Genomic DNA, 24,198 nt, shown 5'->3' with positions numbered 1-24,198 from the left:
AGACTTGTTATTTGTTATATCATGATGTATTGCGTTCCAATTCATTGATAGCTATCCACAATGAGCACAAGCAAGCAAGAAACTTCAGGCCTTCCCCTGGGCCCGGATACATCTGATTACAGATCACTCAATGATGTTAACCAAAGACGAAGAAATGTCGGGTCATAAGAAGGAAGTATAAACCCAGGCGGAGCGCGAAAAGAAAGAATAGTGAGAAAAAATAAAAATAAAAAGAATGGGGGATAGATCAATATCCCCATCACCAAAAGGCAGACAAAAAACAGATGAATACAACTGAACCCAAAAACACTATTCACTCCAGAATGCAGACGGCCGTTTAAACAAATTTTGACACGAGTAATTAAAAACAATAGAACCTTGAGAACAGCCCCTTGTGTCATCCTCTATTCGCCTTTCCGGGTCGCACATGGCCGTATCGCTTGCAGATCAGTCTATAAAAGTAGATCACTGTGAGTAGGGAAAAAAAAAAAAAAAAAAAAAAAAAAAAAAAAAAAAAAAAAAAAAAAAAAAAAAAAAAAAAAAAAAAAAAAAAAAAAAAAGAAGGCATGGCCTCGTAAAAAGACAGCATCCGAAGATTGAAGTGAGGAAAGAAAAGAAAAGGGAAAAAAAAAAAAAGGAAAAAAAAAAGGGAGGTATAAAGGTTAAGAAGAAGCCCCAGAGGGGCAGCAACAGACAGAGTCTTGGAATGCAGTGATGCATTAACTAGCCCGACAACATGATAGTGGGAACAAGAGAGCGTGAGGACCCAAGTTGGCGCCTCTACTAGAGTCGCCTACCATGGTTGCCATGTCTGCCTTCTTCGAAGCTTCGCCGGGAGGCCCCGAAATCGCTCATAGCAAATAATAGCGGCTCGTCCTCTTCAACTTGTGATGGCGGAGGAATATTGCGGCCCGAACTAGGCCGTCGCCCAGCTGCCCGACGATCTTCAACAGTCGAGGTGCCACTATTACTGCCACTTGCATTGACATCACGATCATGATCGCGCTCAGCGAGATCAGAAGGAGCACCGCGCGCAAGGCTACTCGAGCCGGAGCTGAGAGAGTGCGGCCCACCGGACAGTCCTCGCCCCCGACAAAGGCTGAAGCGTGGTTGGTAGACATGATTGTTCGACGGCGACGGCGCTACTGTTGGCCCTGACAATGAAGTTCGCTTGTGGGGGCTTGTTCCATGCCCCGTTGAGCTCGACCTTCGGCTCGGATCTTCGCTAGCCAAAGGGGGACGCTGTTCTCTGCGCGTTGGCTGGGTGTTTGATTTAGCCCCTTCCAGGTCATGCTGTCTCTGTAGGGCACTTAAGCTGTTGTGAGATCTCTCCTCAGCCCCGAGACTTACGCTGCGCAGATTGAAGGGGAAAATCTCATCATCATCGGTCGCAACTGGTGGAGGGGGCGGAGCAGCAGAGCTGGGCCGACGATAAGGCGGGAAGGGCAACCCTGGTGACGTAGGAATATCAATCGCATTTACCGTCACGACGGACGGGCGATGAGGTATGGTCGGACCCTCAGGAGTGTAATCTCCGACCGAGGAGGGTTGCTCGCGACCTCTCTCGTTGCCATAGTCAGCAATGCTGTTAGAGCTTAGGCGAGACGGAATGGCCGGAGTATGTGGGGTGTGGGGTGAAATGGGCTTTCCCGGAGAAGAGGCCGTAGAAATCGAAGTACCAGCCACCATGGGAGGCACCCCTGAGAGCTGCTTGCTCGAAGAGGTCGACGAACGCTGCAAGAGCATAGAAGATGACATTGACTCCGACAGTTGTGCGTTCGAATCTCTCATTTGCTGAAACCGGGTCAACGCAGCCGAAGTAGCCGTTGTCCGGCGTGCCGTCACATCAGCAGAAGCCGAGTTTGATGTTCTCAGGAGATCTTTCCTCAAGTCTAGCATCTTCAGGAACTCCGTAATGTTCTCATCGTCTGCATGAATGGAATCTGCACTTGTCCCCGTGGCTTCAGCAAGTAAGCCTGACCCAGGTTGAGGGTTGGAAGACGTTGCACTGGTCTTGCCACTCGAGTTTTCGTCGTCTATTCTGTTGATGTTGCCCGAAGAAGGCCTCCCGCGTCGATGGGTGAAGGCGCTACTGTACCTTGCGATTGGTGTAGGCCGAGGCGATGCCGAGTTTGAAGAAGTAGCTGTGGTCTCAGAAGCCCCGGGCAAGGGTAAGGATTTGCGAGCGGAAGCTGCCATGGATGGCGGTGGCATGTTCTTCGACTCTGGGAATTGAGGGCGAGTCATTGTCCCCGACCGTGGCGACATCCCCAGTGGAGGATCAACAAGAGACGGCGACGCAGACAATGGTGGTGCTTTGAACGGAGGGAAAGAGATAGACGATCGTCTAGCAACGCCTGGGCTACTTTCGTTCGCCAAAACGGCAGCTCGCCCCAACGGGCTTGCTTTCACAACTTCTACAGGCTTCCGGGAAGAGGAACTCGGGGGGGATGGTGACGCAGCTCCTGATTCGCGGGCGGCGCGAAGAGCTGATATTGGACTCGCACTGGTCGTAGGGCCGACATGGTGGAATGTTGAAAGACTCCCATAAGCTCGACTTGGGTCAGGGTCTTCGACAGTTCGTTTCTCGACAGGAGCTGATCCGACCCCGGAATTGGCGGCCTTGAGGTTGGATTCCCTGCTTGGAAGTGAAGGGCGAAAGACCTCGTCATCGGCCCCCATGAATCGTGAACTCAGGAGGGCCTCCGAATCGTCCACTCGAAACTCACAGCTGGTTCGATAGGTCACTTGGATGGACAGGTATCCAACCGGCGACTCCGTGGTCCCAAAGGTATACGTTTCGACCACCTTATTACTGCTGTCAAACAGCGGCGTAGTCAGGCGATCCGGCCTGGAGTCGTCCGGATTGGGTTTCCCAACCAAGATACGATACCGGATCTGAAGCGCCGGGTGCGCATGAAGCCTCCCGTTGCGCTTCGCGAGCTTCCACGCGGGTAACAACTTGGAGTAGGTGAACAATGTTCTGAACGTCACGATACTCTGTTTATATATTTTTGGCAGAATAGAGCCAAGATCTGCCGGTAGTGCCTTGTTCGGCGTATTCCCCAGTTCCACCCTCCATCGCTCTAGAATAACATCCTCGGACCTGGACGATACCGGCCCCTTGGCATGTGCCTCTGAAGACCTAGAAAGAGATTCCAGAACATCGAATCGTTTCCCTTGCTCATCCAAGGCAACGAGACTCTGGTTATTCGTCAGATCTTTCGTATCCAGATACGTCTCAATGATCAACGGCGGAGGCGGTTGTTCGCTAACGTCGTTTATCCGCCAAAACCGAAGCTGCTCTCGGAGGGCGTCAATATCTTCTAAATCGATGGCGAACTAGGAGATGGAGCATAGTAGTTAGCAGGGTATATGGTTACTAGGTACAATTGATGGGAAGCAGAGGCTCTGCATATGTGGGGACGTAGCATACCCATCGATTGACTTTGGGATTTATTTTCGGTGTATCGTCTGAGCGAGTGAAGTCGATCCGGGAAGCCAGTATTACTAGAGCAGCTTTTGTGTGATAATTCTAGACGCACAATACGATTAATCAATGGGCCCTTTGTAACAAAGATAAGGGGACTAGAAGCCGATTCCAAGCCATACCGTTACGAGCTGATTGAGCTTCGATATTGCTTCTTTCGCTGGGCGTGAACTGGATGTCTGTCCAGATGACCTAGCCTCCGTCTCTATGCCCAATCCCCGTGTAAGTTGTACCCTGGGGTCGAAAGCTGGAGAGTTCGGGCGGTCATCGGAGCGGTTTGCGCCCGGCCTGGATGCGGAGGGAGGCGCCGCGGGCGCCGGAGATCGGGGGTGTTGATGCATGATAAAAACTGCGGATAATTTAAGAAATGGAAATAAAATGTAACTGAGTCGTCTTCAAGCGGATACAGCGTCCAGAACGACCGCTGCGTGTATGTTTGTAGATCAAGGAAATGGGGAGGTGACGGTCCCACTGCGGAAGGCCATGCTAACAAGCCCAACAGCCCGAGTTAAGGTCGACAAAGGGAAGCAAATGGAAGAAGAGGGGGGGAGAAAGGCTGAGTGCTAAGTAACAGGCACTGATTGAGATAAAATGAGGAACGCCGATATCATCGTTTGCTGTGCTCAGGCAACAATAAGATGTTGGAGCATTTGGAGCATGCGGTCTAGACAACCTTGGGAGCTTCTCCGCACTGACGACTTGGGCGGATCCAGGCGTCCGGGGGTGCACGGCGTTCTCACCGTAATGGGGAGAACCAAGGGGTTTTAGGAACGCATGATGGGGACTACAGGAGAGGGAAGAAGAGGAGATGGTCAAAAAGGGGGGAAGAGTTATAGGAGAGCAGGATCCACGGAAGAAGGATGAAACGTAGGAAGTGGAAGAATGGAGAGGAAAAGGAAGAGAGGAAAGAGAGGGAAGAGAGAGCGAGCGAGAGAGAGAGAGACAGAGCGTTATGGTAATGAAAGTCAGTCTGTTCAGTCAAGCGTACGGGCGCAGAGGGTCTGTGACGCACACCCGGTGACTCGGTGGTTTGAAAGGAAGCAGGTCAAGTGCGAGCGGTCAGTCAGTCAGGCTGACGGGTGCCACAGCAGGTCCCCCAAATCAAATAAACCATGCGATCTGGGACAGTACAATCAATGGCTACGAGAGATTCAGTCAGTAAGGGAGCTTCCACTTGATCGAGGGAATGCTCTTGTGCTCTGTATTTTTGGACGGACCAAGATTATGGCGCAGGAGTTGCAGCTGGAGATTAAAACGGGCGATTGGAAGGCGGTCAAGCCGCAAGCTGCGGCTGCAGTTCTGTATGAACCAGTATGAACCAGGTACGGCCAGTCTAGTGTGAGCGTCACAGAACGGTATTGGCCGAGAGATAAGGAAAAGCTGATCAAGCGGTGATAGCATGAAGTCATAGCCTGATAGGCGTGGCTGGCTGCCAACTGGCACGGGGACCTGCCAGGCATTCGTAATTACCCCGTTAGATGCGTGGTATCTTACCCGAAATTGAAAAGAGAAGGGGGGCTCTTGTCATCTGGAACGGTACTACGTACTAGATTCAAACTATCCTCTAAGGAGGTTAGCCTCCCAAGGTTACCGCTTGCGCCTGGGCGATCAATCAACTTGCATGATAATCCCTATCCATGACAACATTCCATACTTTCTAACTTTAGCCATCTCAGCCCTTCCTGTGGTGCCCGCGAAACCTTCTACACAGCAATGTCTTGCTTCTGAGCCGCTGTCGTAGATGGTCGGCAATTTCTTTGAAGCCAAACAGGCTTCAGAGCCAACTGACAGTCTCAGCTTGGGATGTCTACGACGCAGACCGACGAGATGGGGGTGGATCGCAGAGCGCAGACAGCCTCCGAGCACCGAGAGCATGGACCACACACCCCCCAAGTGTCCTGGGACTGGCTGCCTCACCTGCAACGGCCTGCAGGTTAGGTGGAGAGCAGACGCCAGTTGCCCGGTCTACAAGGCACTGTACCTTAGCCTGTAGCTATACCTTTCAGCTCGAGCCAATTCAATCTAGCCTACTGTACAACACACTGCCGGCATGATGCACCGGAACTGCGAGGTTTGCAGCCTAGGCGGCTGGCTAAGACCCCTTAGACAACCTAGACTCTTAATTCATCGTAGACCCCGAATCGGGGAAAAATGATAGGTGATGCATCATCCCCAGGAAAAGCGTGAGACTCTATCGGGGAAAAAAAAAGGATGAGTAAATTTGGAAGTAAAGAAAGCAAGCAAGCCAATGGGAATCGGCTCTGGCGCATCTCTCAAGAGACTTGGATGTGGTTGTTTGGAGCCAGTTGGTGGTACAGCTGTATGCGCTAACCTAGATCACGATGATAGGGTCTGGACACTTCATCTTTCGTACCTTTGTTTGGACTGTTTTCTTGACGGGTTTGTAGCCTTGTGGCCGATTGTTGCCTACCTGATGGATAGAATGTATGTGAAGACCCGTGATTGCTGAGATTACTACGGAGTACAGGCAGCCACATAGTTACCTACTACTGTGCCAGCTTACACACCGCCTTCTTTCCCCCGGAAGAAGCTTTCATCATGCCTGAGGCAGAGAGGATCTACGCCTAGAAGGGGTCATGATTTAGTATACTTCCTTGTGGAATACTTGGGGGGAGGAATGAAAAAGACAAAACCTTTATAAAAAAAAAAAAAAAAAAGAGAGAAGAAGAAGAAGAAGAAGAAGATTTTATTATGTTTCCTGACAATAGGCTCCACGGATTCCGTAGTGCGCTATCTACTGTATGCAGTCAATCTATACCTACGGAACAGCTAAGAATATTCTGAATACGGCGTCGAAGAAACATTATTGGTAAAAGAAGTAGTCAGGCCAAAATCATTCCTAGTAATCTGGTTGACACAAGTAGCCAATAGAGCCCTGAAAACTCCATTATTGGCGATTGAATATGCTTTAAGCATTGTCCATCACAACAGCCGACCAGGGTCCCTGCAACAATGTGGAGACATTGACATTTTCAGCAAAGCCTACGCAAGATGTGAGTGACAACAAATGCTTGCCAGGGACTAAAGCAGAGCATGACAGTATGATGTATTCGCTCAGTTGTGCGCATCCCTGTAAATATATCGTGATAAGATGGATGGATATAGTGTCCACCTGACAACATGCACAAGGACAGCGACGTACAGTAGGGTCATGCCAGGGTGTTCTATGTCACTTTGGATAGACAAAGCAATACGTCGAGTGATAAAGGTGGATAGAAGGGGGTATTTTTAGTACAACCACTGATTGACATGGATGATGGGACAAAGACAATAGGAAGGGGGGCCCTCAATAGTGTAAGGGTTTGAGTCTGGGTAAACACGACGAGAACGGCGACAGCGTAGAATACATCTGAGAGATGTAGTAAGTGAATAAATAAGCCATGAGCACATGTAAAACAAAAAGGAACTTGGGAGTGTGGCAAGCAAGCACTTAGAATACTCACTGACAGTTAGGAAGTGCTTTGCTGAAGACTGTCTAGTCCGGTATGACTGTGCGACGGCTTAATTTGTATATCCACCTCACAGATAACGGGCGAGATTGGACAATACTAAATTTGATGTGGTGTTGGTATCGGCCGCGCGAAGGACAAAAAATAAAAAAAGATCGCCCGATGCGAGGGTCGAACTCGCAGCCTTCGGATTACGAATGATCATAAAAGTCCGACGCTCTGACCAATTGAGCTAACCGGGCAACTTCTGATAACGTGACGGCATATCTATCTGATTTGAATGTGATGAGCAAAAAGCGGGCCACATTGGCCAATGTACGACCGTGGAGATAGATAGATCCACCTGTGTACCAGATTTGAAGCGATACGAAATAGCACAATTTCGTATTGTTCGGGTCATCACCATTGTTCCTGTTATTCGTTTTGAGCCCAATTCTGACTGATATTACGTATGATGCCAGCAAAAATTTAAGCTACTGCGACAAAAGTGAAAAAGTGAAAAAGAAAAAAAGATCGCCCGATGCGAGGGTCGAACTCGCAGCCTTCGGATCACATGTGATCGTAAAAGTCCGACGCTCTGACCAATTGAGCTAACCGGGCTGTTGTTGGCGGATCTACAGATGATTTGATATATAAGCCAGAAGAATACTTTAGGGCCTACTAATGGATAGATATTTAGCGATTTCTATGCGATACGCCAGGATCATGATAATAGTGTCTGGATGATAACTTAATCTTGTGAGATCGCCTCATTTGGTATACTATTGTCGGGGGTGATAGAGGTATGTAGTATACAATCTGCCAAGCTGTAGGCTGTAGTCATGATACTCTAATGAGTATTAAATGTAACCGACCGAACGGCTGGATCTACAAAAGATATACTTATGTAGTAGCACGGGTTGTAGGGCATGAGATAAGTACACATGAATGTTGCAATACCTGTGTTCAGTACCTGGATATCATACAAATGATCTCCGATACCAGCATCAATAGCAGAGATACTAGTCTTGTAAAAGATGGTGGTTACACATTTCCCTTATAGCATACTTACTTCATTAATGAAATGCTCCTCGCCGTCCGTCGGAGAACATGGAGGGGTGCGCCGCTGCGATTGGCCACCGCCCGGACAGTATTATCCACGGATCAGAAGGAAAGGCATAATCAGTCTGTGCTTCCCTGCGAACGCCCTTCAGTCCATCTTACTTCCTGTCCGGCTAATAGCCTCCATCCCTCCTTGAACCCGGTCATCCGACTTGATTTCGCGGTCGCGTACCTTCCCTCGAGCTTACCCGACGCGCTGAGCCCTTCCCTCCCCCACTGTTCACCAAGACTCCGAGTCCAATATTCGTCCGACGTATAGCTATCATCGCCACCGCATCTCCGCGTTCGATTTGCTTCACTATCCTCATCGGCAAAAAGCCATCACTTACCACGTCCTAACCCTCCATCTACGGCCCAGACATCCTTTCTCGAGAAGCCTCCGAAAGATTGCATCCTCCCCGCGTTGACTATCGTCAACCCCTCCTTTTCTGTCCGGTCAGAACACTCTTGTCACCCACACTCTTGCTGGTGCGCCGCCAACCCTCTGCGGTTACAGCGACGCTCTGGTTCTGGGTTGATAAGAGTTTCTGACACACTACAACTTTGAGCACATGAGTAGCAAGCTCTGGGGTTTCTTCTTTTACGATGACGTTGAGAGCTTTCGGCGGTTCCTGGCAACGGCCACCTATACGAGTGGCAGCCAGCGGACGGGAACCGGAGGGGCTTCTCCCTTCAAGCCGGGAAGCCCCGGGTCCGTGATAGCCTCTTCGCCAGGTACGTCGACGAAGAGCAGAAAATTGACGGGGACCTCCCCAGGAACTCCCATACCGGATCGGGGTGGTAGCCTGCGCCCCGGCAAGACGTTGTCTCGGGAGGAATTGAATGCACGGGATCATCACGGTCGAACCCTGCTTCATCATGTGGCGTCCTCGTCAAAAGATACTGCAATCGAATTTGCCATAGCTCTGCTTGAGATTCCCGCTCTTGATATCTATGCGCAAGACTGGGAAAGTGGCTGGACGGCTTTACATCGAGCTTTATACGCAGGAAATGCAACGATCGCCCAGGCCTTGATGGCTCGGGATATGCGCGATGCTACAGATTTCAGCAAAGCAAGCAATCCCGGGCACCCAAGCGGAGGGTTGATTAAGATTAAGGACCGAGAAGGCTATAGTCCATTCGACGTGTATGGTGCGACGATTGCGACCCGCGATATCAAAAGTATCAGCTCCCGGACGACAGCTCAAGACCGTCTTCTTACAGATATGGATAACAGTGATGCTGCTTCCGATGTATCGTCCCATGGAGAAGGCTTAGATGAAGACCCACGCAGTGCGAGGAGTATTATGAAGCCCAGGATTAACCTGTCTGGTGACGAAGTCTTCACCTTTGGGAGCAACAAGAATCTGAATCTAGGAGTTGGAGATCAAGATGATCGTCAATACCCCGAAAGAGTCACTCTCAAACGACCCGAGCACCTCCTACAACGTTTTTACCGTGAATTCCTGGAGCAACGGTCGGATGATGATAGGGTTGACTCCGATCAAGAATCCGGACACCAAACGGACCTGCCAGCGTTGGTGAAGAATAAGCCCATAAAGATCCAGAACATAGTCATGTCGAAGCTTCACACAGCTATTCTCACTACTGACCCCGAGTCCAACCTCTTCCTCTGTGGGTTCGGGCCCGGCGGGCGCCTAGGTACGGGGGACGAGTCAACTCGATTTAGTTTTGTCTGCATAGATAGTGGTGGGCTGGTAAATAGAAGGGTGATTTCTGTTGCCCTAGGCCAAGACCACACTCTTGCGATCACTGACCGCGGCGAAATTTTCAGCTGGGGCAGCAACAAATATGGCCAACTTGGCTACAGTCTCCCAAGGAGCAATAATCGGGACGACGTGCCAATACAGAACTCGCCTCGACAGATTTTCAATCCCTTTAAGAAGGAGGCTATTCTTGGGGCAGCAGCATCGGCAATTCATTCGGTGGTCTTCAGTACCTCTGGTCTCTACACATTTGGTAAAAACGAGGGGCAATTGGGACTGGTGGACTCCGATGCTCGTTCACTCGAAGTTCAAACGACGCCCCGGCGGGTAGGAGCATCCCTTTTCAGCGCCCCGATCCAAAGTGTGTCTGCTATCGATCAGGCGACAGCAGTTCTTCTCCAGAATCATGAAGTCTGGGTGTTCTCGCAATACGGCTATTCGAAGCTCTTGTTTCCTCTGGACGTCAGTTCGAGGTTCATAAAGGACAGTTTCATGGCTACACGATATGGTTCGTCTGTCAACGAGATCGTTCAGGTCAAGTCTGGTGGAAATACCATCTGTGCGCTGTCCAGCTTTGGTGAAGTATATACAGTTCAGGTCAACAAGACAGAACATCCGCCCATATCGACATCCACGACCAACCCATCTAAAACCCGCAATTCCTTGTCCCAGCCGACTCGCGTTTGGTCCATCAAGAAAGCCCATATGGCTGCTGCAGATGTAGATGTTGGGCAGGATGGTTCGATCGTCATTTGTACCGTCTCCGGTTCAGCCTGGAGGAAGGAGAAGCGAGGAAAGACGAAGGATGGTGCATCGAAGGATTACAAGTTTGCTCGCGTACCCGGCTTATCTCGAGTCATTGGCGTATGCAGCAATGCCTTTGGGGCATATGCAGCTGTGCAACGCGATTCAGAGGTCACGAAAGAGCAAATCAACGTCGACAAGTCTACCTTATGGAAGGACCTCCTTCCCCTGTCTCCATTCAAATCGCTACAGGAAACCATAGTCCCGGGAAGTCATAATGATGAGAAGGACGCTCATGCGGACATGGAGCCTGCCATAGCTATCAGGAGAGCCGTCATGTCGTCTTCAGAGATCGAACCATTATTCCAAACATCACAGTCCAGAGCACCAACTGGGACAGTGTGGCTCGGCACGAGCCAATCTGACATACATATACCGGTGCACGAATTCATTTTAACAGGACGCAGCATGGTGCTGCGGAAAGCATTCCAGGACTTCCACAGTACTGACCACGCCTCTGTTCCTGACATTCTGACTATCCAGCGTGACGGTCGGGGCCAGACGCACGTTATCATCCATGCCGTTGATGTACTCACTGTCCTGAATATTGCTTTCTTTGTATACACGGACAGCATCTTGGACGTCTGGCAGCAGGTGCGGTACTCGCCGGAGAGTGCCTCTAGATATCGCCAAGTTCGGAGCGAGGTGATGCGTATTGCTAGCCATTTGGGGTTCTCGACTTTGGAAAGGGCTGCTAGGCTTATGATTGAACCGACCAAATCTCTCAAAGCTGATATGGAGCGAGCTATCAGGGACCCAGCCTTCTTTGACAGTGCTGATGTGGTCATCGAGCTGAATGGGAGTGAGGTGAAGGCACACAGCCAAGTCATTTGCCAGAGATGTCCCTTCTTCAATGCCCTCTTCTTTGGCCGCTCAGAAGGCATGTGGCTATTGGCACGTCGGGCAGATTCGGAACACATGGTTCGCATTGATCTCAGGCATTTCGAGCCGCATGTTTTCAAGTTTGTCCTTCGCTACATGTATGCGGACACGGAAGCTGAGCTCTTTGATGATGTCCGATCGAGGGATCTGGAAGACTTTATAGATTTGGTCCTCGATGTTGCATTCGTGGCCAATGAATTGATGATTGACAGATTGGCTCAGATTTGCCAGAAGATGCTTGGAATGTTTGGTAAGTTAACACTCCTTGTCTCTTGGTTATTTTTTACTTATCAATATATTCTAGTGAACACACGCAGTGTATGCCATCTACTCAATGCCATTGCTCCGTGCTTTGTGACGGAATTCAAGGATGCTGCTCTGGAGTACATATGCTTGAATTTGGAGGACTTGCTGGCGAACAGGTGAGAGCAAGCACACTGTACAACCATGTTTGTGTTTCTCACATCTTTTGCAGGCTATTGGAGGACCTTGATGACGTCTTGCTCGGTGCGCTTGACGCTGTCTGCCGCGACAACCAGATGACTAGCTTCCCTGTTTCGCGGGGTCGAAACACGGAAGAATATGTCTTCGAAAAGTACCCCGAAGTAGTATCCTTAATAGAGGAAGACAGAAAGCGGAGGATTGACTCCATGAGGATCAGGTCCCGTCTCAATCGCATTGACGCCTCCGAGGGCAAGCCACGTATGATGAATAGTGACAAGGCAGCTGTCTCGCCATTAGCGCAGAGAGTGAAAGCTACTCCAACAAAGGATAGCTCGACTCCAGCTAGTAGCAGCCCCTTGCTCAAATCGAGGCAGTCTGTGGGTGACCTGATGTTCCAGATGGATGATGAATATCTTCTGTCTCCTGGGGAATCCGGAAAAGGGAAGGGCATCGTGCGAGAGGATAAATCACCCGCTGCAAACAAGCACAAGCCGTCTCTCGATTCGCCCGCTCTTGGGTTTAGCTTAGTCGACGGTGATTCGTTCGGGGGTCGAAGTTACCTGGATGACCAGATGGCTTCCTCGCGAGATCTTGCAGTTCCAGAGTCGCCAAGCGAATCTCGCGCTGCCTCGCTTTACAAGAAGCGGAACGGATCCCTGACCCCGCCAGATGCTCAACCCCCCTGGAGCTCCTCAGCATTATCGTCGTCCAAGAAGAGCCTTAAAGACATCATGAGTGAGGCTTCGGAAAACCGGGTATCGAACCTTAGCTTGGGAATGGGGGCTCGTCGTGAGAATAACAATGCTACTTCCAAGCTATCCCAAAAGGAACGGAAGAAGATCCAGCAGCAGCAGATGCAAGATATGCTTGCTGCTCAACAAAAAGCGAAGGAAGGGCCCCAGAACCCCTGGAAACTGCCGAGCACGAGCAGTCCCGCTCCCGTCAATGAGCAAGCGAGTCCATCCGAAGAATCCGCCAGGTCTACTCCAAAGCCCTCGATGACTCTTCGTCAGACAGTTGCTGGCACCCCGCCGCCTATCACAAAGTCAAAAACCACTCCCGTCCAAGGTCAGGGTCGCAGTACCCCCAGCAAGGTCCAAACGCCATCTAAGCCCTCACTTCCAGGGCCATCAGCCGCTGTACCATCTCCTTCTAACCACCCACCCAATCCTCAACCTTCCATCCAATCCATCCGTCACATACCACGACCTGAACCCTACCAAACTAGCTTCCATACCCCATCATCAAATTCACTTTCATTAGCCACCATCCTCATGCAACAGCAAACCGAGAAAGAAGAACTGCACGAAGCTGCTACAGCGAAGCACAATCTTGAAGACATTCAACTGGAGCAGCAATTCCAAGAATGGTGGGACAAAGAAAGCAGACGTGTCCAAGGACTCCCGGAGCCCGGCTCTGCCCCAGACACTAATACCCAAGAAGCCAGAGACGCTCGAGGTAACCGCGGCCGTGGCAAAGGTCAGGGACACCAGCAGCGTAAGAGGCGCGGAAAAGGCGGTCCCAATGGCACCACTGACAATCCTACCTCACAATCATCACAACCACCACAACCACCATCACAACCTCCACGGAAGGACCAGCAGCCAAAGAAGACACATTCCGCTCCTCGGCATGAGCAACAACCACAGCGACCACAAGCGAATGGCAACCACCCAGACCCAGCTAGTGGCAGCTCCCGTCGCGGTGGTAGAGGTGCTGCTCGCGGTAGAGGCAACCGAGAACGCGGGAAAGTTGCTTGAACACTTCAATATCACCTGCATGAATCTTCTACGACCTCCATGCCATTTGAAGTGGGGATGTGTGCATACCCTGCTACATTTACCCTTACGTTATGTGGACCAATGATATATTAGTTATGCTTATAGACGGGAAGAGCGATGGAAAGAAAGAAAGAAAGAAAGAAAGAGGTTTCTAGCAGGATAGACTTGGGGTTTTTCTATTCAAATCATCTAAGCCTTTGGGTAACTCTGTATGTTTGTATTGTATGGTTTATCTGAGAGACGAATAATAATACTCTACCTTTCTCTTCTATACTTGAATTCAATTAGTTATCCTTCATTGTAGGCAAGTCATGCTCAGTATATATCACACTATATGTATGATAAAATAACATCATATATAGTGCATTATTTATAACTGACAGAAAGGCCCGCAATTCACAGAAAGGAGTATGGACAATAATACTAAGAAAGGTGGTTGTTAGAACAATTGATTACACTATTACGTAAAGAGTATCTATAATCGTAGCACACAAGATAGACAGAGAAGGAAGGAGGCTAAAATGGAGAAGCGAGAAGAGAAAGCAAGTAAAAGGGAAAGGCATAAGCAACAGCATAGAACATCCCAGGGTGATATCTCATCATGACGCCATTTACGCAGAAGAATATGTGACTCCGAAACGACCTTTAGCGCTACATCGAATAGAACCGAACGCCATGGTTGCTAATAAAGAATAACCAGGAACACAGTGAACGACAGCGGTAAAGAGTAAACAGAAGGGTGGGATGGGAAGGTGTTGTACAATTAGCCGGCGGTGGCCACTTCGCGACTATCCCACATGCGACGGATCATCATCTCCGCTTCATTAGCACGAAGAGTGTCTTCAGTGATGTCCTCCGGGGCTGAACTGCCATGGACAGGTTCGTCGGATGTGGAGAGTATGCGATGGGACGGGTGTTGAGATTTCTGTCCCTGGGCTGCATCGGATTCATTCACAAGATCGTCTGGGTCTTGGAGGTAGGCCTGGGAGACTGAGGTGTGCATGTCGTGATCCCTTTTGCCGATGAGCTGTCTGGGCTCTGGGCTAGCGCTATGGCGACCCGTGCCTTCTTGCAGGAGGGTCAGTGCTGGTGCTGACTTGATCGGCTTGCCAAGTGATGACCTTTGTCCCACGCTGGAGCTGGCAGCACCACCCTTGAGATCATTGAGGATCATGTTCAACCGGTTGAAGCTGTCACCGGTGGGAGACTGGAACCTTCGCACAACCGTGAGCTCCAACGCTGTCTTCTCGTACGCTTTGCGGATATGCTTGACTTCATTGTCATGCACGGCCCCACCTGTGCGGGAAGGCCCGTTGACAAGGGCCCTGCCGGGTTCAAATGGGCCAGCGCCCGGCCGAGCGTGCGTCACAGCAATGTATGCGTGATCTATGGCTGAAGGAGAGACCGTTGCAGCAACGCCATGGTTGTCAGGCGGTGACGTGTTGAGCGCCGCAGTACGTTGCAACCAAAGCTTTTGCTGCGTACGGGAATGTGGCTCGGCACCCTGCGGCCTTGAAGGTGGGGAGGCTCGTAGCTTCCTGGAGCTGGTACCGCGAGGAGATGGTGGTGTCTGCGGGTGATAGTGTGGTAGGAAGGACGATGGAGTATTCGGGTCGGAGTCGGTACGAGAAAACGCATGTGGTCCAGTCTTGTTATTAATAATGAACTTTGAGACGCCTCCTTCAATCGAAGACGAGGTCGCCTGGGCCTGAGTACCCGGAGTATGCGCCAATGTATTGTGAGACGAAGACAGGGGCCGTCGTGCACCATCAGGCCCGGACGCCAAGTTGGTCAGAGATGCATTGCGCGAGAGCGATTCCACGGCGGTCGGCTTCACCGTGGCGGATATGGAAGACATGGCGGGCGGTGCTTTGGCGGAATGGGACGGAGTTAGCAGGCGAGCGGCAATATCGGGATGATCGAGAGCGCGGCCCGCGTCTTCGTGTCTTTCCTCAGAATCAGAACGCTGTTGTGGAGTGTTGTCGTCGTCGTCGTCGTCTTGATCGTCGTCGGATAGGTTGTCTTCGCCGAAACTCTTGCTGGTTGACTCTGGAAGACTGGTTGCTCGAGGAAATTGTGGGTAGGAGCGTTTGACGAAAGTAAGGGGGTCCACCAGCACGGCAGGATTCTCCACACTCTCCTTCGACTGTGCGACCGAGCTGCGCCGGGTACTTTCAGGTGACTGAGTGGTGTCTTCCCAGTCAGCGTCGTCGTTGTCGGAATCCGCCAGCTCAAAGCCCACGGTCTTCTTTTTCCCAGAACTCGTGTGAGGGCGGTCGGTCACTAGAGCTTTCTTCCCCAGAACAGCCGAAGTATTGCGTCGGAGAGCCGGGCTCGAGTAGTTCTTTTTCATCGAACCGGTGCTGCGGTGTGGTTCGTCCAACACCCCATCCCAGCGGACGTGATGCCCCCGGGGGCTTGCAGCGGGTGTTGCGGGTGCGGACTTCTTGCGCTGATGCACGCGAGCGGAACCTTCCGTGGTGGTACCGATCTGGTGGGAGGACTGGTGTCTTTGTAGCTTGTTCAGGTTCTTTCCGAAGGAAGGATTGCGGTGGTGATTGCGATGACCACCGCCAACCAGATGGGGGCGATGGGGACGATGAGGAAGCTTCTGAGGGTTGGAGGAGTGAGAGTGAGACAGCTCGCCTTGGGTGGTGGTGGTAGTTGAGGAGGAGGAGCGCGTGACGACCGCGTGAGAGGAAACAGCGCGGCGGCCCAGCCCCGGGCGCTTAACTGGGGAAGAAGTGTTGGAGGTCGGCATGGCGGGAATAAGAAATCACAGGCAAGGCGAGCAAAGAAAAAAAGCAAGGGCGTCCCGACTGAGAGGGGAAAGGCACACCGGCGAGAGAGGAGGAGGGGGGGAATCAGCGCCGGATCGGGCGAGGAGCAGCACGTCGGAGGAATAGCGATCAAAGCGATTGGAGGACTTCTGCAGTATTAGAGGACCAGCCCAGGTAAGCAGTAAGTTCGTTCCTGGGTCTCACAACAGCAGGATCCAGAAGAGCTGCAGATAATTATATGAAGGGAAAAGCAAAGAGCGATTGTCTTTCCAGCAGAAATGCGAGGATGCTGGGGAAGCGCGGGGAAGAAGCAATTGGTGGCTGACGCGAGATGCGTTACACCAGTCAGTTTGAAGAAGAGGTGTGGAGGGGAGGGAGTTTCGGGTAAAAAGAGAGAGGAAGTTAGGGGAGGTGTGAGGGAGAAAGGAGAGACGTGGTGGATGTAGACTATATCAAGTATGGATGGAAACGAGCAAAAGGAAAGACACACTCGAGTAGGAGTAGTCTATGACATTGGGGAGCAGGACAAGTAGACAATCAATTCCCCCAGGCCGAGGAGAAGGAGAGGGAAAGATGAAGATGGATAAAGATGAAGATTGAAGATCGAAGATGGAATCCGGAATGGAAAACGAATGAACGAATGAATGACTGAATAATACCTCCCCGTTCCGTTTCCATACCGAGTCCAGACCGAGTATCCATTGCTGTATTTTTCCATTTTCCATTTGCCACTGAGACCGGCGATCGCCAGCAAGCTTCTCCACGAGGCAATTCCCCATCTCTTCTGGGTCCTTATCTCCATTTAATCTCAATTCAATCTTACGGATAATTCCCCTACATTGATACACCACAAATAACAACTACTAAGAATAGTAATGGGCTCTGGAGTAGTAGTCTTCCATCCACAGGATTTGTGACATCTGTACATACAATTTCGTGGCTTGCAAACAACCAATGTTTTGGTATCACGGTGACAAAAGACTTTAGCATAAGCAACAAAAACAAGCATTGGAATGCCCCCCTCTTCCCCCCCTCATCTCCACCCTTCCGCTGCATACCCCTTGCTTCTACAGCTCAATCAGACTTTCTTCTACCGGTGGCCGAGATGGCATGGGCTGTTGATACGGTGCATGAGCTGGGGTAACACCCACGGGAGAGACATCCCCCACAGCCTGGCCGGGATGTACGGGCGCCCCTTGGGGGTATGCCGGGTAGGGGGTCCCTTGAGGAGGTTGCGGGGCATAATATAATGCAGCGGACGGGTCCGTTGGCTGCCGCTGAAGCCCGTAGCCAGAAGCCAGCCCCTGGTCAGCCGGGAGATCTGGAGCGGATGGTGCCGTTGGCTGATATGGTGTTTCCCGCTGCATCACCGGTGAGCCCTGATAAGGCATGTCTGGCTCCATTGGTCGGGCATGCTGCGCCGGTTTGCTGTCGGGTTCCACGTGTGGTGGAGAGGTGTAGAACTGCGTCGGAGCGGCTGGCCCCGCATAGGCCGAAGGGTTGCTGGGATAAGCCATACTGGCGCTCGAAGGTTGTGGAGAGGCAACCGCATGAGCACTGCCGTTCCAAGGAACAGTGGGTGAAATCGGCTGAGAGGGATGCGCGTAGATACCAGGGCTCATCGTACCACTACGTGTCCCGACTCTCTCATGCAGCTCCCTTTCAGGCTGAGGCTGGGGATAAGGTGTCGTCGGAGCCTGGTGACTCTCGGCGATCGCATTCCCGTAGTAAAAGCTTTCAGTTCCCGTCTTCCCATCAGGCGCATGGGCGGGCATGGGCGGGTAGATGTTGGGGTATGGCGATCCACCGGGGACCGGGCTGTACCCTAGGGAATGTTGTGCGTAAGCGCTGGATAGACGTTCCTCAAGCATGCGATCATAGTATCGGACAACCGTCGAGAGTTTGGCGTGTAGGTCAAGGAGAGTGTCTGCATCTCATACGTTAGCCATCAAGACTTTGTCGCCAAGTGATAAACGACAATCATGGTAATGGCTTACCATGTTTGCTCATTGTCTCCCCATAGCTCCGCGCCAGCTTGGGGCGAAGCGCGCCAATGCTCTCGTAGAGTTCCTGAATCTGAGGTTCGCGGAGTATGGTCCCCGGGGGTTGGTGTTGTAGTCGGTCGACCAGAGCGGCGAAAAGATGAATGTTCTCTACCTCGACTGGGCTGAGCTCGTAGGAATTCTTAGGCAACGGGGTTGCACTTGGTGTCTGGCGGGACGGAATGTCTGCCGACGATGTGTTCTTCAGAGCGGCAGCATGCTTCTGCTTGTGCTCTTCCATGTCACGCAGGGATGCTTCAATAGCAGCCTTCAGATCTGCGTCCTCCTCTTCTTCTATGGCCGGTTGAGCGGGTGCTCTGGGTGGCTGCTGGACTGCCGTACTTTGTGGAACATAACCACTTGAGCCTTTGTTCTGCGCCTCCTCTAAACTCATTTGTAGCGCCCGGCGCAGATCATCATCGAATCCCCCCTCTGCCCTACCTCCACGAGGCTCCATCACGCTGGATTTAGTTATAGAGTTGTTCTTGAATGATGCTCGGTCCGAAAGGCCGCTGGGTGCAAGGGCCTTGGAGGTTAACTTGGCATAACAGCCGTCGTCCACTCGAACAGGCTGCAGGATTCCGAGATGAGGTAGGGGGAGAGTTTTGCTGGAACATTGCGCATCGAAGACACTTCCGCAGTTGCGACAATGGTGTTTGCGGTTCATGAAGCTGAAAGGAGTACGGCAGCGCATGCAGACATCGGAGTCGATCCACTCAGGAGGCTTGCACAATCCGAATGTTAGCATCGGAAAGGGAAAGGTACTGCAGCATAAGCAACTTACCGCACTGCTTTCCAGCATGCTTCCGCTAATCTGGGTCTTGGGGGGAAATCGGAAGCCTTCATCTTGCAGCCTCCGGTATGTTTCCCCGACGTAGCTGAGGTCCATACGGCCCTGGGCTGCCATGGCCCAGTCCTGAATCAATTCTAGCATTTTGGCCTTCACGTCGGAATTCAACGGAGCACCCTCGGTCTTGAGAAGCGAAACAAGGTTATCCATGAACTCGCGCGACGCAATTTCCGCCAAGAAATGAGTACCGCCATTCTTCACGCATGTGTCTGTTAACTGCAAGGTGAACCACCCGTCAGTATAAATTGTCGTTGCAACGAAGTCGAGTAGCCAACCTTCAATGTCGCCAGCTGTATGTTTGGGTTCTTGTTCTCTAACCGGCGTTTCAAGCATCTCATAGCATCTTTGGGCTGGACACCCTTCGATCGGATGAGGTCGGATATCTCTAGGTTGAGCGCAATGTCCTCACTGCGCCAATTGTTAGAGGTCAGTTGGCGTTTGGCTGGACGGGGAGGTCGTTCGCAGGCCGATCACCGTCAAGTAAGAGGTGGGAAAGGGAAGGAGACATACAGGGAAGATGCGGTGGCTTTTTCCACCTGATCCTCGATCGTTGACGTTGAAGAGAACCACCCCGCCATGTTGACAGTGCGCAATGGATGATAACCTGACGATGGCGGAGCCCAGGATCGCTATGACGTTGGGTAGCAGCGACAAGGGGGGGGCTGCTGGGTACAGTCCTAGTCGGCAAAGTAGAGGAAAAGGTGAGGCTAGAGAGATGACCAGAACACGACCCGGGTTGCTTCAGGAACAGACCTGAGTTGGAAGCCAAGGGCGAAAGAAGGGGAGTCGACAGCAAGCTCCAGGCAGATCGAAAGCGATAACAGTAACGAGCGATGATGGCGGGAGGTACCAACTTACCTAATGCAGTAGGCAACGATGTGGCCCCGCCATTGGTCGGGCGCCATGAGTCAGCGGGCGGCCCCAGGCATCCAGGGTCATGCAGTGGCGTCATAGGCCCGGGCGGTGAGTAACACCGCTCTGATGATACCGGCGCATTACATACCGACTTACCCCAGAAACATCCCAATCCACCCATTTCCATCCCGCAACGTTGGCTGCCTATTTGGCCTGGCAGTTGTCCCATTCTCTCCTCGTCGAGGCCCTGCGCTCGCTCTTTTCCTTGCATGTTCCTTCGGCTCTCTCAGCTCGGGCCTGTCAGTGCGGTTGCCATCGGTCTTTTCCTCTCCAACTTCCTCGTTATAATTCCAGCCAGTACCCTTCGATTTCCGACCCGAGTTTGACCAGATTGCCCCTCGCCGCGTCTCCTACGAAGCCGTCCCCCAGGTCATGTGCTGAGATCGGCTTCATCGCTGTGATATAATGTCCCCAGATGCAGCGGCTCTACCCTCTCCTCCAGACTTTGCACCGTGGGAGAACGTTCCCCGCCGCCCTCTGTCCCTCGGTGGTATGCAGCCGGGCGGGAAGTCAATCGCCGCCGGACTAGGATCGTATCAGGCCAACAACAGCTATGGGTCCCCCGCCGGATCTCAACCAGCTCGGTTCCCCAATATCAAGGATCTTCAGGATGAAGCAGCAGCTCTTGATCTGAATGACAATACATCGGTTGGTCTCCATACCCTATGCGCCTGACGGGTGACGTTGCTGATGTCTGACCCGCTTTCCGTACAGCTTAGCGTTCTGCTGGAACGAGCGCAAGTGGCTATAGATCGAGCCCGTGAGCTTGCCAACACCGATCAGCTGGATAGAGCTTATGTGCATTACCTGCGAGCATCCGAGATCACGATCAACATAATACCTAATCACCCTGACTACCGAGCCACTGCCAGCCAACGTCCGGGATGGTACAAACGATTCGGGGAGTTGATGATGGTATGCCGTGATCCCTCTAAAGCACATTCAGTGCTATGAATAATTGCTATGTCTGAGATTCGCACAACGGTGGCTAATCCGATGGTGACAGGCTGTGCGGATGAAGCAAGGGACAATGGACGATATCAAGCAACAAATATTGGAGAACAATTTGCTGAGCAACGTGCAGCCTGGCGGAGTGTCTCGTTCGAACCCTCCACGACCTAGATCAGAGGTGGTATCTCCTGGGTTTGGGCAGAGTCCAGGCCCCAGAGGTCGCCCCGTTGACGCTGGCAACAACTCCCTGCGGATGCCTAGCCCTACGCAGTTCCAACGATCAGGTGAAGCAAATGCGAAGATGAATCGCTTTTCGAGTCCTGCTGGGGATGCACTTGCTGAGAGATTCGCAAAACTAAAAATGTCGCCACCTACTCCATCTGATGTAGGGTCTATTTCCAATGGCCAAAACAGTACTACCTCAACACCCCCGACTCAGGAGTTCCCTTCTCGACCATCGTCCCAAATGTCTCAAGGAGTACCTCCGCGGCGGCCTCTAGGGCCCCGTAGTATGGGCTCCTCTCATAGTGTGCCTACGATCCCTCCGAAAGTGCCCCTTAATACATCTCTTCCTCGCGCTCCCGATCCAACTTACAGTCCGATCTGGACAGTGCCTTCACAAGGACCCTCAAACCCACCCAGGACCTCAGTCGAAAGCTCTCGTCCCGTCAACCCACGGTATTCTCAGATTACATCATCATCTCGCAGTAGTCTTAGCCATGATGGCTTCGACGACAACCCTTACAGGTCGCAAACCCCAAACGGTGTACATCAGGCCAAGGAAGTTAGAAGCAGTAGTGCAGATCTCCCACACAGCACTACGATTGAGCCTCAGCAGCTGCTGGAGTATATGCGCAAATACAACATTCTATTGATTGACGTGCGTTTTCGGGACCAGTATGATAGTGGCCACATCTATGCCTCTTCGATCCTTTGCATTGAGCCAGTGGCACTAAAGGAGAATGTGTCAGCGGAAGAACTCGAAGAACGCTTGGTGGTGTCGCCTGAACATGAGCAGTCATTATTCGAGCGGCGCAACGAATATGACATGGTCGTCTATTATGACCAGGGAACAGCATCGGTCAGCTATCTAGACGGATCCCCTGTAGGCACCACAGCTCCTCATCTTCGAGCGCTGTATGACACGCTTTACGAGTTCAACGCATACAAGCCGCTGAAAGATGGACGACCTCCCGCCCTACTACTTGGCGGCCTTGACGCATGGATCGACCTAGTCGGCCAGCAGTCTCTTGCTACATCCTCTACTGCTGCTGTGATGGGATCCTTGCAAGCAAAGAGGCCCGTCAGACGACCGGGGCGACCGCTAGGAAGAGTGCCTACGATTGTCAGTGCCAATTCTAGTTTGGAAGTGAGGAAGAGAAGATTGCGCGAATACAAGCCGTTGAATCCTCAAGAGCTTACAGAATGGATGGAGAAGTCGAAGACGGAGGAAATCGACCCCGGGACCTATATCGAGGAAGAGGCACTCACGGAAGAACTGGAGGGTGCCGAAGAGCCACCTGTCTCTCCCTTTGTGCACACATACGAGGATTTCCTGCGGCGCTTCCCGGAACCACATGCGATCCAGCAGTCAATGGTGACGGCGCATGTTCGGCCCGCGGGGACACCCGCTCCCAATTATGCTGCCCCTGTTCCTGTTGCTCCATCAAGGCCTCCGCCTGCAGTTCCACGGCCCAGTTATAGTGGCGTTTCAGACGGCCGGCAAATACAACCTACCTTGGAGCGGCAGAACTCTGCCACCAAAACAGCTCTCTACACACCAAGCTCGATGCTTAACCGCCTGAAGCTCCCCAGGACCGGCTTAACTAACTTTGGCGTGACTTGTTACATGAACTCTACCCTTCAGTGTTTGAACGCTACGGTGGTGCTGAGCAAGTTCTTCATCGACAATCGGTTCCGGTACTATGTACAAAAGAACTGGAAGGGCTCCCAAGGCGTCATGCCGGGGCTTTTCGCGAATCTGATCCGTTCGCTTTGGAAGAACGACGTGGAAGTAATCATGCCGACTTCCTTTCGAAACTTCTGCGGACGATTAAACCAAGAATGGGCTATCGATCGCCAGCAGGATGCCAAAGAGTTCTTTGACTTTGTCGTCGATTGTCTGCACGAGGACCTCAACATCAACTGGCAGCGGACGCCTCTCAGACCCTTGACATTCGAGGAGGAGATGCAGCGCGAGAGAATGCCTGTTCCCAAGGTTTCTAAAATTGAGTGGGATCGGTACTGTCATCGCGAAGAGTCGTTCATTTCCTCGCTCTTTGCAGGCCAGCACGCGAGCCGGCTACGCTGCACCACCTGCAAGCGGACATCAACCACGTATGAGGCGTTCTATAGCATCAGTGTGGAGATTCCACCGTCGGGCACGGGCGATATATATCAATGCCTTCGCAGTTATTGTCAAGAGGAGATGTTGAGTGGGGATGAGGTGTGGAAATGTCCGTACTGCAAGTGCGAACGAGTGGCCACCAAACAGATCATCATCACGCGGGCGCCGCAGATCTTGGTCGTCCACTTCAAGCGGTTCTCGGCGTCGAAGACCCAGTCTGCACGAAAGATCCATACGCCTATCGACTTCCCTTTACACGGACTTCGGATGGATGATTTTGTCTTCTCGGCATACAATCAGGGGCAGACCAACGGATTGCCCCACGACCCGATCGCAGCCACGGTGCCTCCGTTCACGTACGATGCGTACGGGGTGCTACGGCATATCGGGTCGTCGATGGGCAGCGGACATTACATCTCTCTGGTGCGAGATGCGCAGCGGCAATGCTGGCGACGGTTCGACGACGAGCGGGTGATCGATTTCAACCCGCGCGATCTGCGATCGAAAGATCGGCTGCAGAACGAACAAGCCTATATTGTATTCTACGAGCGGGTGCCCGCCAAGTAAGGGACCTGGAGAGAGGGGGGTGGACGTCTTTTTTTTTTGTTCCTATATAAAGGTCTCATTTTCTTTTT

At 51.9% G+C, this 24,198-nt stretch overlaps 4 protein-coding genes and 2 non-coding genes across 6 annotated transcripts; 2 read left to right on the top strand and 4 right to left on the bottom strand.

Moving 5' to 3' along the window:
- Positions 1 to 655: 655 nt before the first annotated feature.
- On the bottom strand, positions 656 to 4,101 carry BDQ94DRAFT_185264 (putative autophagy protein Atg13). The gene is made up of 3 exons (XM_026774840.1): positions 3,613 to 4,101; positions 3,437 to 3,535; positions 656 to 3,342 (listed from the first exon to the last, which is right to left on the bottom strand). The coding sequence occupies exons 1-3, from the start codon at positions 3,829 to 3,831 to the stop codon at positions 784 to 786; spliced, it is 2,877 nt and encodes a 958-aa protein (XP_026629106.1). The 5' UTR covers positions 3,832 to 4,101; the 3' UTR covers positions 656 to 783.
- Positions 4,102 to 7,116: 3,015 nt separating this feature from the next.
- BDQ94DRAFT_t71 lies at positions 7,117 to 7,202 on the bottom strand. Its single transcript has one exon. It is a non-coding gene; the product is annotated as a tRNA-Lys (tRNA).
- A 272-nt stretch (positions 7,203 to 7,474) lies between these two features.
- Positions 7,475 to 7,560, bottom strand: BDQ94DRAFT_t70. Its single transcript has one exon. It is a non-coding gene; the product is annotated as a tRNA-Lys (tRNA).
- An 835-nt stretch (positions 7,561 to 8,395) lies between these two features.
- Positions 8,396 to 14,034, top strand: BDQ94DRAFT_185260 (BTB domain and ankyrin repeat protein). Its single transcript, XM_026774839.1, has 3 exons — positions 8,396 to 11,703; positions 11,758 to 11,875; positions 11,929 to 14,034. The coding sequence occupies exons 1-3, from the start codon at positions 8,613 to 8,615 to the stop codon at positions 13,655 to 13,657; spliced, it is 4,938 nt and encodes a 1,645-aa protein (XP_026629105.1). The 5' UTR covers positions 8,396 to 8,612; the 3' UTR covers positions 13,658 to 14,034.
- An 80-nt stretch (positions 14,035 to 14,114) lies between these two features.
- On the bottom strand, positions 14,115 to 17,057 carry BDQ94DRAFT_138504 (uncharacterized protein). Its single transcript, XM_026765252.1, has one exon. It carries the CDS (start codon positions 16,437 to 16,439, stop codon positions 14,442 to 14,444), a length of 1,998 nt encoding a protein of 665 aa, XP_026629104.1. The 5' UTR covers positions 16,440 to 17,057; the 3' UTR covers positions 14,115 to 14,441.
- A 4,625-nt stretch (positions 17,058 to 21,682) lies between these two features.
- On the top strand, positions 21,683 to 24,130 carry BDQ94DRAFT_157679 (putative ubiquitin C-terminal hydrolase; the record flags this gene model as incomplete). Its single annotated transcript, XM_026768791.1, has 1 exon — positions 21,683 to 24,130. One exon carries the CDS (start codon positions 21,683 to 21,685, stop codon positions 24,128 to 24,130), a length of 2,448 nt encoding a protein of 815 aa, XP_026629103.1.
- Positions 24,131 to 24,198: the final 68 nt, after the last annotated feature.

This window comes from Aspergillus welwitschiae, assembly GCF_003344945.1.
Source record: "Aspergillus welwitschiae strain CBS 139.54b unplaced genomic scaffold BDQ94scaffold_7, whole genome shotgun sequence".
Classification (NCBI taxonomy): Eukaryota; Fungi; Ascomycota; class Eurotiomycetes; order Eurotiales; family Aspergillaceae; genus Aspergillus; species Aspergillus welwitschiae.
Note: the sequence above shows the minus strand (reverse complement) of the source record. Positions and strands in the feature narration are given on the sequence as shown.

Excerpts from the sequence above, each read along its gene's own strand:
- BDQ94DRAFT_185264 (XM_026774840.1), bottom strand. The coding sequence starts at position 3,831 with ATGCATCAACACCCCCGATCTCCGGCGCCCGCGGCGCCTCCCTCCGCA. Across the intron at positions 3,536-3,612 it reads AGCTCAATCAGCTCGTAACG|AATTATCACACAAAAGCTGC; the intron begins GTATGGCTTGGA and ends TTGTGCGTCTAG. Across the intron at positions 3,343-3,436 it reads ATCCCAAAGTCAATCGATGG|TTCGCCATCGATTTAGAAGA; the intron begins GTATGCTACGTC and ends TCCATCTCCTAG.
- BDQ94DRAFT_185260 (XM_026774839.1), top strand. The coding sequence starts at position 8,613 with ATGAGTAGCAAGCTCTGGGGTTTCTTCTTTTACGATGACGTTGAGAGC. Across the intron at positions 11,704-11,757 it reads GAAGATGCTTGGAATGTTTG|TGAACACACGCAGTGTATGC; the intron begins GTAAGTTAACAC and ends AATATATTCTAG. Across the intron at positions 11,876-11,928 it reads GAGGACTTGCTGGCGAACAG|GCTATTGGAGGACCTTGATG; the intron begins GTGAGAGCAAGC and ends CATCTTTTGCAG.
- BDQ94DRAFT_138504 (XM_026765252.1), bottom strand. The coding sequence starts at position 16,439 with ATGCCGACCTCCAACACTTCTTCCCCAGTTAAGCGCCCGGGGCTGGGC.